The sequence below is a fragment of the Crocodylus siamensis genome, chromosome 1, assembly GCF_052110815.1.
Source record: "Crocodylus siamensis isolate JL-2025a chromosome 1, ASM5211081v1, whole genome shotgun sequence".
In the NCBI taxonomy this organism is placed as follows: Eukaryota; Metazoa; Chordata; order Crocodylia; family Crocodylidae; genus Crocodylus; species Crocodylus siamensis.
In genome coordinates, this window is record NC_143395.1 from 405145460 (window position 1) to 405161336 (window position 15877).

At 40.7% G+C, this 15877-nt stretch overlaps 1 protein-coding gene across 1 annotated transcript in view; it reads left to right on the plus strand.

Annotated features, from left to right (window-relative positions):
- The window catches only part of RAB38 (RAB38, member RAS oncogene family), a 38680-nt gene extending 30136 nt beyond the window's left edge, over positions 1–8544 (plus strand). Inside the window, exon 3 of the mRNA XM_090030606.1 lies at positions 3730–8544. Within this exon, the coding sequence (XP_089886732.1) occupies positions 3730–3882 (153 nt within the window). The 3' untranslated portion in view covers positions 3883–8544. The remainder of the gene's footprint in view (positions 1–3729) is intronic.
- The last annotated feature ends 7333 nt before the right edge of the window (positions 8545–15877 follow it).

Below are 15877 nucleotides of genomic sequence, written 5' to 3' on the forward strand. Positions count from 1 at the left end.
TCATTTTCACTCCAATTTATGCAGTTTAGAGAAATCTGCAAAGATTGAATCAATTCTGCCTCAGGCTTTTTAACTGTCTGTACTTAGGCTTAGCATTTATACACTTCTCAAGCCAGACAATGTAGTTAACAGATGTTACTACTTTCATCCCCCCACTGGAATTCAGAGTTATGAAGACCAATGTTGTAATGAGAATAAGTGGTAGTTAAGTGGTATGTTTGAAATAAAATGAGACACGGACCATGGTAGTGAAGCCTCTCTAAAACTGCAGTACCTATCTGGTGTATAAATTGTAGGAATAGAGTTCATTGCAGTGCAGGAAGTGCTGTCTTCCAACAGCTTTGAAAGACTTTCTATTTAGTCAGTAAGCAAAATACAAGATTCAGATGCTTAGGGTCTGATTTGTTTCTTATTCATCTTGATTCTTGTGGATGCTATTCCACAAATAGGTATGGAATAATTCCAGTGAAAGCGGATGGGCCCGTAGATGGACTAACCCCTGGCAAGTAAAGCTGTCCTTCTTTTGAAAAGCTGGAAACATATGACACAGCCTTTAAAAGAGGTTTAGCTTCACCACAATAGGAACAAATGTACCCTTGGATGAATCAGGGATAAATTTGTCACATTTCCAAATGCCTGCCTTTCTATCCTGAACTGCTTATTTCTTAGGCTTTCAGATGCACAGACTACTAAACTGTTCTCAGCTTCCCTGGTACAATTTACTCCAGATGTATGCCTTGAGCTTCACTTCTTTATTTATGTGTCGATAGCTTGAAGCTTTGGCTACACACAAAGGCTTAGCTTACACTACAGTCAGTGCTGTCAGCAGGACTCAAATACTCTCAAGAACACTTTGGGTGACATTCTGTTCTTTCCTGATCAGCTACATTGTCATTTTTTAGTTGTCTACAGGGCATTTTTGGGACCTTGTGTCCCCAGTGGGATTCTGTTCTTGGACACACACCCCAGCACACATGGACAACTATGTATACATCCAGACTGGCCAACAGCAAGAATGACAGAGGATATATTCACATCTTTTCCCCATATAGCTCAGTGACTAGGGCAGTCCACTGCCAAGCTGATGGCTGCACCTCCCTCCCCAACCACTGAACTACAGAGAAAAGAGGGATACACACATACAGACTTTTTCTGTTCCTGAGGCTAAGTCTGATAGTCACAGGCTTTTACCAACATCATTTTTAGGTGTCTAAGGTTGCTACTGCACATATTCAATCTGTCTGACTGTGGTCCCACACAGTCATTCATGTATGCAGGGTTAGACATTCAGGCATAGCATTCCTCTGGGTATGAATGCCAAAAATGCATTGTAGGCAGTGCTATAGCAAGGGGCTGGGGTGAGTAGGGCAACTGCCCTGGGCACCAAAGCAAAGGGTCGCCAACAGGCACTGCCCAACCAGGGCAGGGAGAGGGATGGAGCCGTGAGTGGCTTGTTTGGTGGGCTGCTGCTGCCTGCACTCCCGGGCAAGAATGGTGGGGGCATGTCTTCCCAAGACCTGTGCATGGGACAAGGGTGGGCTGCCACTGTGGGCTTTGCCCCTGGTGCCAAACTTCACTGCTACAGCACCACTTGTAGACAACCAAATATGGTCATTTAGACCAATAGAAAAGAACAGAACAGCACCCTTTCGTTGCATCTACACTTCCTGACAGCAAGCCCTCCTCCACCTGTCTTAAGTGGGGAAAAAAAAAAGTCTTCTGCTGTGGCTGGCACTTGGCAGAAGGTGAATGTCGACACTCTGGATCTCTCGCTCTGACTCCTTCTTGGCCCAGTTTTATCTTCTCCCTTTTCATCCTGCGTAGAAAGCTTACTTGAAGCACCTAACAAGGTATTCCACTCTGCATGCCACTACAGATAGATTTGAGCTCAAGCATCTCTTGAATATCCGTGAGGCTGGTCACAAAGGTGGGCTGATGTGGGTACGTGTAATGTTTACTGCCTCATTAAGGCAATAAACAGAACGCAGCAGAAGGATAGTGCATTATTCAGTTGTCGTGGAGTATGCACACTTTTAAAATGCTCTGTTTAATCCTCTATTTTCTCACCAGTGCAGTGAGATTACTTTCTTGTTGTCTACTTGTTTTAATTAAATTTCACAGTGCCTGGAAAATGACTTGCTGCACAGCTGAGGAATTTGGTAGCATAGTCTCAGAGAACCATGTGATATGCCAAAGCCCTGAAGTAGGCAGGTTATATTCATGTCCAGCAGGGTATCATTCCTTAGCTGTGAGGTTTGCAAATGTCCTGTGTGAGGATTTGTTTATTTACTATCAACTGAGGTCAAAGTTTAAATATTTCATCTCCAAATAAAGAATCCTTAACATCCAGAAAGTAATTAAAAGATCAAGGCAGCTCCCAAGATTTCAGCTCTTCACTAAAGCCCTAAGGGACAGTCCATGGAGATTTGTTATCGATTGCCAGGGGATTAGGACTCAGCTCAAAGTACCTATATCCTTGGAGTCTGATCTTTCATATACCCATGGTCAAACCTAACGGGGTATACACTGGATATATTCTTAATATGCCATTTCATACTTTTAGCAATTTGAGGTATTACTATGTGTGTGCCTAGTATATGAGGCCCCCAATTCAGATAGTAATCTTGGGATGCTATCACAATGCATCTAAATTAATGTTTGTATTACTGTCGGGAGTATGGACCTGTCCATTATGTATATAGAGTCCCTAGGACTCAACCTTTTCATTCTTTTTAGACTCAAGGCACCCCTCCCCAACTTTTCAGCATTTCACAGCAGCCCATTTAAAAAATGAATATTCATATGTTATGAATATTATAATATAAATATAATTGCAATGTTCATTACTACTTGATTATATCTTAATAATTATGTTATACTTTCCCCACTTCCACTGCAGCCAGGTGATCTATTCTTTTGTGGGCATTATGTAGGTATATCAACAAAGAGAAAAAATGGATCCACATACTGTATTAGAGTTCACTTTAGCTAGCAGAAGCTCAAGATGGTATATTTACAGATGTATATCACTCTGAGCTGTGGACAGCAAAAACTAACTAACGAATATGGGAAAAGCTCTAAAATACAGGCAACTATCTATGGAAAGATGTAGCTGCTGATGTAAATAAAACACTTTTGAAAAATCAGGCTCCTTATGAGGCATTTCAATACATATTTAAGAACCTGTTTTGGGCAGCCATGAATATATCTGCTGGTTTTTTGCGGGGGAGGCGGGTTAATTTTTAAAGGCAATACAAATGATCCACATTTTAATAACCTATATGCCATTTCCATACCTATTCCAATAGAAATTTGAGTTAGAGGCAAGAGTCCTGGTTTATATATATATGTGTATATGTATATATATGTGTGTATATGTGTATATATGTGTGTGTGTATGTATATATATATATATGTATATATATCCTATATAGAGAGATATATAGTGGTGTTTCATTTTGATCACGGAAAAATGTGACTTTTACTTTTTTAATCCAGAAATCGGGGATTTTTTTATCAAAGAAAACCAGGATACCTGGTAATAGGTAATACATAACAAAATATTTATACAAAGTATTATTAAATGCTGTCAATGTTTTTAAAAAAATTAATAGGAAAGTAAATATTAGCAGTTGTCCAGAAAAAAGGCTGAACAACAGTACAGGGAATATGCAACCATGTGTGTCTAATATTTTGCCTAATCAACTTCTCTCTCCATTTCACTTGCAGGAAAATATAAACATCGATGAAGCTTCCAGGTGCCTGGTGAAACACATAATTGCTAGTGAGAGTGATTCAATGCAACCCATTGAACCGGATATTATAAAACCACACTTGAATTCTTCCAAGATTGTCACTTGTTCAGCTTGTTTTAAATCCTAAGGGACTTCCAGACTATTCCCAGATACTTGAGCTGAGCAAGTAACTCACAAGGAATGTTTTCTCCAGCACATCCAGATTATTCCTCTGCTCACTGAACACCCATGAGCAAATTGAGATTTTCTCAAGTGTATTTGATATTTAAAAGTATCCAATGATTTTTTGACCCCTTGGCTTGAGTGTGAATGCTCATATTCTTGATGAGTACTTGATAGTAACTACTGAAATTGTCTCAGTTTGGTGTAATTGGTCAGTTAGGTCGCATAAAGCTGTTCCTGCTTTCTGATGAAGTGTACACCCACCTCTGTAATGAATATTCTGGCTGTGATTTAAAATGTGGTTACTGCAAGTACTTACCCCAAGGCTTGGCAATTTGCTTTCTAAGAACATTTTCGTTAAGCAGCCACATGAATGTTCACTAAAAGCAAATACAAAAGGTGACAGGAGCCAGTATTTGTCCAGGTTTTGCCTGGCACTATTGAGTATATATTACAAAAGATCACACTAACACATGAAACATCATTTGTGGTAGTGCAGAGCGTTAACCTAGCAGTCAACAGACCTGGATTCTTTTACCAGCTTTGCCAATGACCTCATGTGTGACCCTGAGCAAGTTACTAAAATTTTATGCACTTCTTTTACTCATGCAACCCTTGACTCACCATATCTTTTTTTAGACTGTAAGGTCTTTGGATGGGGGGGAGAGGCTGTCTCCTACAATGTGTTTATTCAGTGCCTAACACAGTGGGGCACCAGCCTCTTTGGGTCTTCCAGACACTACTGTAATATAAATAATAATTTCAGTGAATGGCAAGACAGATATGAACAGATGATACAGAGAGAGGCTTTTGGGGAGTTCTTAAGATCAAAGCATCTCATAGCTGAGCCTGCTACTAAACCGCTTGCACTTCAGAACAACAGAATCAAGGACTCTGTCTTAACTAATCAAAGGCTGGTATACACTGCTTGAAACACCAGGATGTAAATATATTTTTGTCACAGAGTTTCAGAATAAGAGACAAAACAGAAGTCATTACTTTAAAACAAGCAGGCAAACAAAATGTGCCAATGACAAAATGGGCTCACTTATCCAGCTGGATGTGTTCAGAGAAAAGTATTTTCAAGCTTAGGGAACTCCTGAATTTTAATTTAACTTTTGACAGGCTTCCACTGTGCTCTGGGTCAAGTCACTTAACTTTACTGTTCCAGTTTCCACATCTGTAACTCAGAGGTATTGGTAACTGTACTTGCCTACCTCACAGGGCTTTTTGCAGGTTGCTAGTTGTGTGCCTCTGCAAGATTAAAAGCATTGTACAAGTGCTAAGTACTACTATTGCTCAGATTGAAATAGAATGACCGAGAGCCCTCTAGCATAGATACACGGCCCTCTGATGTCTTATAATTTTTAACCGCGAAAGGGCTAATCTTCACTGTTAACTCAAGTTGCTTCTCTTTGAGTATTGCATCACTGTGTGATCACTCTCTAGGCACACCAAATGATCAGAACAGTACCTGTCAAATAGTGCTAATTCAAGCTGTAGCTGCATTCCCACTGCTTTCATTAGCATGGATGTCAGCATAAAGGTTACAGCCCATGCCTTCTGCCAGGCTAGCAAAATCAAGCTTAACTCTAGCTGAGGATCTGTGTGTGGTGGACAGGAGTTGGGTTAAGGATAACACTCAGGTTAGACCTTGAGCTAACACTACAATCAGAACAACATATTGTCTCACTTTCCTATAAGCTAACATGTCTCCAACTCCTGCCAAACTGTGTTGTAACCTGGTCCCCAGGTAACTGATGTCTTTTAACTGTCATCATAAATAGCATGTCTTCGGATGTTTCCAATCTGTGTTCATTAAGCAGTCAGGTAATTTCCTCCCACAAATAATTGTTTGAGAGCTTTGCTTCACTAAGGACATAGGCAAAATATTTGCTTGCTAAAAAGAAGCAAAAATAAAACATTGAAAAAAAAAAGTTATTTTTCTTCCTCAATGTACTGCATTAATGTCCCAACCATCCTGCTTTGACTGGGATCTTTGACCACAACCAAGGATTCAGATCTGACTTTCCATGTTGGACAAATAGAGCTCCATAACCGGGGCCGAATTTGGCTCTGACTGGATTGTACAAGATGTACGGAGGCTACATTGCTTGATTGTCACACTTATTACTGCATCAATGCAGTGCAATACTGGTCTCTTTTAACTTATGTAATAAATTACGTAATTCCAGAAAGCTTGCTGTTGAGCGCACACAGTTTTTATGCTGCAGAAGTGATGATCAACTTTCTGGGTACTTGCAATAAACCAATAAATACAGGAATGACACCTGTGTTGTGAGTAAATGGAGCTTCAGCAAGCTGGGCTGGCATAGGGACTCCAGAGTAAAAGCCCTGTAATTTAGAATTAAAGTAATTACCTGTGGCCAAATCCTTTCAGGGTAGATTATAAAAGGTAGCTGTATTATTTGAATTCCTGCATGGATAGAATTTCTTTATGTCATTCAGGATCATCTCATGAGGTTCAGCAAGGACAAGTGCAAAGGCCTACACTTAGAATGCAAGAACCCCATGCACCAGTACAGGCTTGGGACCAACTGACTAAGCAACAACTTTAAAGAAAAGGACCTGGAGGGTACAGTGGACAATAAGCTGACTATGAGCCAGCAGAGTGCCCTTGTTGCATTAGTAGCAGCGTTGCCAGAAGACTGAGGGAAGTCATTATTCCCTCCTGTTCTGCACTGGTGAGGCCACATCTAGAATCCTGTGTCCAGTCCTGCCACCCGCCCAACTACAGAAAAGGTGTGGAGAAGTTGGAGAGACTCCTGCAGAGGGCAACAAAAAGGGTTAGGGGGCTGGAGCACATGATTTATGAGAAGGGGCTGAGGGATCTGGGTTTATTTAATCTGCAGAAGAGAAGACTGAGGGGGGATTTAATAGCAGCCTTCAGCTCCCTGCAGGGGGGTTGCAAAGAGGATGGAGCTGGATTGTTCTCAGTGGTAGCAGATGACAGAACAAGCAGCAACTGTCTCAAGATTCAGCAAGGGAAGTTTAGGTTAGATATTAGGAAAAACAGTCTCACTAGGAGGATGGTAAAGCACTTTCTCACTAGGAGGGTGGGTTACCTAGAGAGGTGGTGGATCCCCATCCCTTGAGGCTTTTAAGGCCTGATTCAACAAAGCCCTGAATAAAATGATCTAGCTGGGGATAGTCCTGCTTTGAGCAGGGGGTTGAACTAGATGTGACCTTCTGAGGTCCCTTCTAACCCTCATTTTCTATGATCCTATGATATCACCTGTGCCATCTTGTGATCACTGTTGTTTACAAGAGTCGGGTTTTTCATTCTATGGACAATGTAAGTCAAAAAGACTTTTGTCCTGGATTCCTGGAATATCCTTGACCTTGCTATGGGAAGATATAGGGTATGGTTCTCTAAGGCCAGGCACCTTGGCCACAACTACACAAGACACCGACTGCACAGTTGTTACTATGCAGTCATTCAGTACTTGTAAAAACAAGTATAAACTAGGGGTCTGTGAAATGGGTCGTATTCAATTCGTAATTGAATTGAATTGGCCCAGGGACACTGATTTGATTAGTTGATTCAGATTATCATTCCTGATTCAATTTGGCCAAATCTGAAGATTCGATGCTGATTCAGAGAATCAGTAATTCAGTCATAGACTCAGCTTTAAATGTTATTTCTACATACCTGGAGGTACCAGGAATGGCCCATGAACACTGATGCTGAAGCGGACGGAGCATCCCACAGGAGTGCAGGGGAGCCCCCCGCGTACTCAGCGGAAGTTGACCAAAAGTACTTCTGGTCCACTTCTGGGCCTACCGGGCAGCACACTGGAGGGTCCTGCCACATCCCCCCAGCTCAGTGATCAGCCACAGAGGGACCGCAGGTGCTCACCCCAGACTCAGGAGGCACCAGTCATTGAGCTGAGGGGGTGCAGGGCGGGGGGCCCGTGTGCTCCCCAGCGGACCTGGAAGTGGACCAGAAGTCCCTCTGTCCACTTCTGGGTCTGCTGCCAAGTGCACTGGGCCCTCCCCCCATGCTCCTGTGGGATGCTCCATTTGCCCCACCATTGCAACATTCGTGAGCCACCTGGTACCTTGAGGGATGTAGAAAAAACTTTTTAAAGCTATGTCTATGTCCAAATCTCCGATTCTTTCTGAATTGCTCCAAATTGATTTGGAGGGTTCTGATTCAATTTGGAGAGATTAAAGGGTCTCCTGATTTGATTCGGATTCAGAGATTTGGCCACCAAATCGGGCCGAATCTCCACCGAATTGAATCAGGGACCGAAGCTTCATGCAGCCTTAGTATAAACAAGTACTAAATAACTATGTAGTAACCTGAGTTAGTGCCAGCAAACATCTTGTGATGCTACTGCACACTAGCCTAATACTACTGCTCAGTAGTGTTGGATCGTGTTTTTTGCCATGCGATGCTACTGTGCAGTCAGTGTCTCATGTAGATGCAGCCCTTGCTATGGAACTTTTGCTATGGCCTCACACAAAATTCAGCTGTTCTTCTATGAAACCCATCTCTAATTCATGCTTTTCTTTTAGAATTATTTTGATTGGTGATGTTAAATATAATTTGGCCCTTCATCTTGTGAGAAGATATGCTTGGCATTAATAAAAATGTTACATATTTGAACAAAAAGCTTTTTCTTGCCCCTTAATCATTTCTACTTTACAGGTAGTTCAAGATGCAGTTTACAGGCCCAGCATCTGAAAGGGCCTCATTTCAGTCTCTCATTTTTTACAGGCAAAATTTTATATCCACAAATAAAGGTCCTAGCACTTTTGTGCCATAAGTAGCTGCATGTTCAGCTCATGATATTTAGATGGGCAAGAAGCTGACTGCTTGTTGATCAGATGCTTAGAAGTCTATGTACATCTAGGAATTTGGAACTTCTAACAACACCCAGGTCATCCATAGCAGCAGGGCTTATACCACCTAACTAAAGTGAAGCCCACAATAATACTACACAAAGATAAGGAATAAATTCTGAGAGAGCTGCAGCAAACTGCTTCCCAGAGTCAAAATTAAGTTGATGCACATGTCCTGCTTGTTAGATTTGACAACAGCAGCAGAAAAGTTGGTGTGAGCTGATAACTGCATGGTTTCCTGCAGGGTGTGAGCTGATAGCTGCACGGAATATATCAGTGGTTTCAATTTACTTCTTAGTGAGCTATTGACAACACCAACTGGAGACAACTACTGCCACTCCTTGCATTTTGCTTCAAGGGTTTAAAAAAAACCTAGAAAATGAGCCACCCTTTCCTTGAGAAATAGAAGCTTTTTAGTAAGGCTGCAGAGCAGTTCAGGGAGGCTGCCCACAACTGTGCTGTATCTCGTCCACATAAGTGGGGAATTTTAGTGAATGCCAATTGTGTCAAAATGTCAGACTAATGGGTCTGAATCCTTCTAATGAATCTAAGCCTAAATCTCAAAGATTTTAATCCAGCATCTTTCATTCCATACATTTCTCTCTTTATTCCTTGGGCTTGCAGTAGTTTCACAAAAAGAAATGATCACAGGAAGACATTAGCAAGGTATGTGAAGGCTTCCGCAATGGTCCTTTCATAGAAGAGACAGACAATAGGTCCAGGATGGCTAGACCAGAAGAAGTGGCTCAAATTACAAAAGTCCTGTAGCAGCTGTGCAAAACAGCACTGTTTCATTTTGACTTCCATTTAGCCATTTCAAAGGGACAGTTTTGTTTCATTGTTTCATTTTTAAGCACTGTTCTATTTTATTTTGTCAAAACTGTTTAGCTGCTTTGATGTTGTGATGTTTTGCCCATAGGCTATAACGGGGAATCATGAAAATGCCTATAACTTTGTCATTTCTTGCCTGATTCAAATGAAAATTGCAAGTGACAGCATGCTGCCACTGCCAGTTGGGGCCAGTGGCAGCACTAGACTTCCTGGTGATCGGCACGGGCTGCACCAAGCACTGGTCCCAGCTGGCACCCTCAGCATGCTGTCATCCTGCATGCAGATCTGGGGTCCAGCTGGCAGTGGTAGTCTGCTGCCATCCCACGCACAGATCCAGGGACCCACACTGCAGCAAGCCTGGTTTCGAAACTTGAAACCTTTTGAAACGTTTCAAGTGCCCTCATTTTGTTTTGAAGCTATTTCAAAGTCTTTTGTTCTGTTTCAATTTCACTGTTTTGAGCTCGAAACTCATCAAAGCAGCTTCAAAACAAAGAACCTGTTGAAATTTAGCATAGCCCTAGTAGCAGGTGAACATCAAAACTAGGGAGAAAAGGTCAGTAGCGATAGATGAATTTTGATAGTGGGGGAGGAAGCCTGAGCTGTATACATGGAAGGCCAAAGTGAAAAGCAGAACTCAGGGGATGAAGAATTAGCTTATAATTGACATCAGATTATTTTGTAGAGAGTTCTCACTTATTAGGAAGCTGTTCCAAACTGCTCTCAGGTGATTCATGATTCATTGAGCAGAGCAGCTCAATATGCATTATCACTGAACTATTATCTGCCATTATGCAGCATTGTGGCAACCTTAAATGTCAGCTCAGAAAACAATGGCTGACATCACAATCTCTGAAAATATAATGTATGATGACAGGGTGCCTTAAAAGATAACAGTAATGGACAACAATGTAGAGTTCTAGTTAAATGATATCTACAAGTGACGCTGTAGTTCAACCGCAAGCTTGTAGACAAGATGCAGAAATCATCTGGGGGGGATTTTGGCCTGTGTTGTGCAGAAGTTCATAGTAAAAAGCCTAGGAAATAGCCAGGATACATCACAGGTCTCTACTCTGAAGAAACTTGCTGTCTTATCCAAGATACCCAAGAAAAGCTTGCTGTCCTGATGAATGTATGTTGACTGCCTTTCATCTCCTTCAGTCCCCCTTCACTGAAGATGTTTTATCAACCCTACTAATATAATGATTTATGTGTTGTCCTATGCCCTCTGCATCTAGACTGTGGGTCCAGGCTCACCCTACTATTCTGCATTCACAATGACAGTCAACATCACAAACACCTGATTTACACTGTATAAATGGAAACCTCTTTAAGACAGTTCCACAGGATAGATGCAAGTAAAAGGTGTTATTGCTAGGAAACATAAATCCTTAAGTGGTCAGTTATGTAATATAATGTGAAACCCATTGATTGTTAAAAGTAACCTGCCTTCTAGTTTGCTGTAAGGTGATTATGGGTTTGTTATGCAACATTGTGCTCACTGACACTCTTAGGTTGATTGCATGTCTCTTTTCACTTAGAACTGCCTTATAATGAAAGCACAGAGTGAGGCTGGGTTTTATTCCTGATGTGACTGACTGAGTGCATCTACATGTGTGTTTTACTATGGAGTAGACTAATTAGCTCCACAGTAAAGCCTCATCGTCTACATGTGAGCCGGTGTTAGGACACAGTAAACTAATTAACTCCACCATAAGACTGTACTGTCAGGGGGCACTACTATCCTATGGTGGAATAATTAACTGCACTGAAATGACCATGTAGACGCTGACTTGAGGGTATAAATTGCACTCAGTCAGCCCAGCCAGGCAGATGCCTGCTCCTCCCACCTCAAATTGATGCTGTCCCAGGCGCATGTGTAGATGTTGTGCCCAAGAACACTTTACTCTGGCTCAAACTGCTCTGGAGTTTACTGCTTCCTTAACTGCACATGTAGGTGCACCCACTGAACCTGAATATCATCTCACAACACTCTGAGATGAAAGTGTAGCACAGTGGCAGAGTGCCCATGATGTAGCTGTCAAGTCTATGTGTGACTAGGTGAATAAGGAACATGAATTAAGAACTCTGTTCCCTACTAAATAAGCACACTGTTAGTTCCTCTAGTCTATCTCATGACAGTCATTTTTTTTTCATGTATTAGAACAATTTAATTATTTGTGTAAGGAATTGAGTAGAAACCACTCCCAAAAAGGAGGAGTGAACTGGCTAAACAGGAAAAGAGAAAGTCTGCATTAGCTTTTACATGCTGCAGTGATAGGCACTGTGGAAAAACAACAGGTAAGGGAATTTCTAGGTTCATCTTGTCTACAGTGTATCCAGCATTGTTTTCTATGATGTAAATAATGCAGATAAACTCCACAAATTATTGAGGTCAATGACATGGGTAAATGAGTGAAATTACATAACCTGTACTATATGAAGTGTCAGATTATGTGATATAATGTTCTTTTTTGCCATTAAAATCTGTGATTCTGTCATAGCAGTACCTACTACCATTGACCAAGGTCTCTTCACTAGTTCTGAAATGACATTATATAATATGGGTCATTTGGGGACTAGAAAGGGAAAACTCAGGCATAAGTGACTCCCTCAAATAAGGAAACTTTTTAAGGTGCCTTTGGAGGGAAACAACAATATATCAGCTACTGAGACATATGAGGTAAACAGAATCAACAGTGTTTGGAATGAAGGAAGAATATAAATGAAGAGCACATCAAAACAAATGTCAAGATGAAAAGAGAAAAAATTGCAGGTCAAATGAAACTGTTTTGTCAGAGTGGCTGATTGAGACCCACTGCTTATCCAATTAGAAAATTGATGTGCACATCACTCACAGAAGTCAACCATGCCTGTCAAACTGAGGGATGCTGATGGGACACTTGGACTTCTTGGTCATTTGGGGTCAGATTGTGCCAAGTCAGGCCTACCTAAGGGTCAGCAGTGAAGGGTGACATCTCAAGAGGTGTCCAAGGTCATATTGCTCATCTCAGCAACTTTCTGAAGTTTCTAGTAAGCACAGATCCAGAATTGTGCCCCAGAAGGACCCAATCCTTTCCATTATGGCAGGCCAGGTCTTTCACATGAAGAAAGCAAATGAGTCAAAGAATCTGTAGCCAAGCCACCTGAGATATCATGTCACGGATAAGCATTTTGGGTCCAGTCAGTATCTGGAGAGGAAACATACCAAGAAAGCCCAATGTTACAGAGGAAGTTCCTCAGGGTGTGCAATGGCCCATCGCACCAAGGCAAGTCATTGGCTCTAGGTGTCCCTCCATGCAGCAGGCTGTTGTTGTGGATCCCTTCCTTAGGCACTTAGACACCGTGTGTTCAGTGTATAGGGGGAGTGGAGGCACTTTACACATTGTTCTGAATTTCTCTATGGGAAGCCCACAAATAAAAGTAAAGCACTGCAATGTTTAGAGTTGCAACGTCTAAGTCCTTTTTTTTTTTCAGGCTGCAGCCCAGAGACATCTGAGTATCTTACTGAGTCACTAATCAGTACTGATGTACATATTTAGATGTGTAAATAGCCTAGGTGAACTCACTTCTAATTGAATGTACATAGCTGCACTCAGTTGTGTGCAGCAACAACTTACAGGCATATAATCAGGAGTCAGGGTTTGAAAATCCTGAGTGTATCTTTTTTCTCCTTGTGTCTGTTTTCATAATGGCTGTGTGTATGAGAGTGGTATTATGAGTATAGTGCATTTATAACAATTAAATGGCTGGCTCCATTTGCATTGTACCCAGTTTGATTTAAAAGTTACAAATATACCTGGAAACACATAGGCCTCCTGCTCTATTCACAATATAAGAATGTGAATGTGATTTAGCACCTAATAAGGAAATTGAGGGGAAAACTGAAAAATGGAAATGAGAAAAGGCAGACTGGGACAAATTCATTACAAAATGTCTTTGAAATGTTAAGGAAGGTATAAGAAATTATCTTACAATGGAGAATCATAAAAAGATACTCTCATTAAGAAAACAATTACAAGTGGGAATAAATGTATATGTCAAACAGATGGGGATGTCAGCAAGAGCAATGTGGAGTGATATGTTGAAATGATTAAAAAAACTAGGGAAAGTAGGAAAAAACAAGAATAAAAAATATTTTAGTCTGCATCGGAGAATTAGCCATGCAGAACAATAAAGGACAGACAGAAGATTTTGGAGAGTTTACTGTGAAAGACTGATATTTGCATGAGGAGATACAAATTTCAGGGCTTTCAGAGTTTCTGAATCCACGTTTATGTATAAAAGCAGCCAAATTTTCAGAAATGCAGGACACCCACAATTCCTACTGAAGATAGACATTGCCTTACAGAAAAGGAATCCTAACATATCTAACTTCACAATATTGCCAACTCTAAGTACTTCAAAGTCATGAGTCCAGTCCCCAAAATGATGAGATTGATTTAGTAAACATGAACTTATGTACATATGTGTGTGTGCGTGCACATGCGTTTCGGGTTTTTGAGATGTTTATGGCTTCCCACAGTCTTTTTTAGCTTTTCTCAGCAACCACAGTGGTTGGACTATACTTTTTATTTTACCGAAAAAGAAGGAAAATTGAGATTCTTGTGAAATCACATGATTCCTAGATCTGAGGCTTTAAAAGAATCCAGCCTGAAATACTTACCTGTGGAAAAATAGCCCTGGTGTAGGATTGCACGTGTTCCAGCTCCCGAGCTGGAGAGCTGTGCAGGTAAGCTATCCAGCCATGGGAATAGAGAGTTGCAGCCTGGTCAGCCCTGCCCTTAGGGAGCCCATTACTGGTAGATAAATGGCTCATCTTTCCCATTATTTAACATCTGTGCCCATTTATTAATATAAATTTAGGAGGCTGCCCACAGAACACCAGTCTGGGCTCTAAGATCATAACTGTATAACATACAATACAAAATAAAGAATGGTTCCTGCTGGTTTAGTCCAGAGCTTTTTAAAGGTACAGTTCCCCATATCAAGATTAGATGATTTAAAGATTGTTTCTGGCCTTAACATTTCTAAACCCATTTAGTAACCATCTATAAATAGCTATCTCAAGTAGCTATCTCATCAAGTTTCATTGTCCAAATGTAATAGTGTCCAAGATGTATCAGATAAATGTAGAAAAGTGATTAGATATGAAAAGGCCTTTCAGTTTTAATAATTTCAGGTGAATGCTAACTGTTAGAAAGTCAATTTTCAATACGATTTTTTTCATCTTGGCAACTTCACTATGATCTCTGAAAACTACATTACCCTCTAAGACAATTCATTTAGATTTCTATTTTATTATCTGTTTATTCTTAATTTACCTTGGTATTTTAAATAACAACTTAGCTGCATCCATTTTGATCCCTCTTTTTAAATTGAACATAAGCTCATTAGCTGTCTTTTACCATAATGTTTATGCTGCGTGAAAGTCAGTGATGACTATTGACAACAAACTTTTTTACCCACCTAAGGAAAAAAAAAACCTATAGCCAAAAATCAGGCACTATAGTGAACGTTCCCCAGGCCCATATATACTTTTGAAGGTTGGTGTATTAACTCTTCTGAAAACTCACGTGTGTATTGAACTTGACACAGTATAGGAATGACTGTATGGCCAGTCAGTCAAAAGGTCGGTCCATTAAGTAACATTAGCTCTTCATGTGTTGCATTCTCTTTTTCCTTTTCTGTTTCACTGGTCCTCCCCTTTATATTCCTGCACAGTTTTGGCAATTGGTGCTTGACCCAATTATGTTGGTTTAATTGATGACTGCCTGAATTATGATGACACAACAGGTGCATTAATCAACATAACACATCTGACTCAGTTTAGCATATTAGTCATCTGGGAAATCTGTTAGCACATTATATCCACATGTTAATCTCCTTTGAACAGTCAGTTCACTTAAAGCCTCAGCCACCAAAATCCATTAATATTCTGTAGAAACCAGCTTCCTAATTTAAAGTGACTTAGCCTTTTATTCTTCACCAGGTGAAAGCCAAAATATACTTATAATTCATCTTCAGAGCATACTCATTGTAGTGGGGAGAAAGGGAGAGAGGAAGAGAATACACATCTCTTTCAATTGTTGTTTATAAATTTTGATTTCCAAAAAAATTTACTGAAAGCGTTCGAGCATGAAGAGCATGCTCATTCTTAATCTTCTCCAGGGATGATCTAGACAGTTAGACTTATCTAGATGAAACCAAGGCTGTAATGTTTCAACTTTTCCATGAAATCTCTTGCTATCTCCGTCTTACCT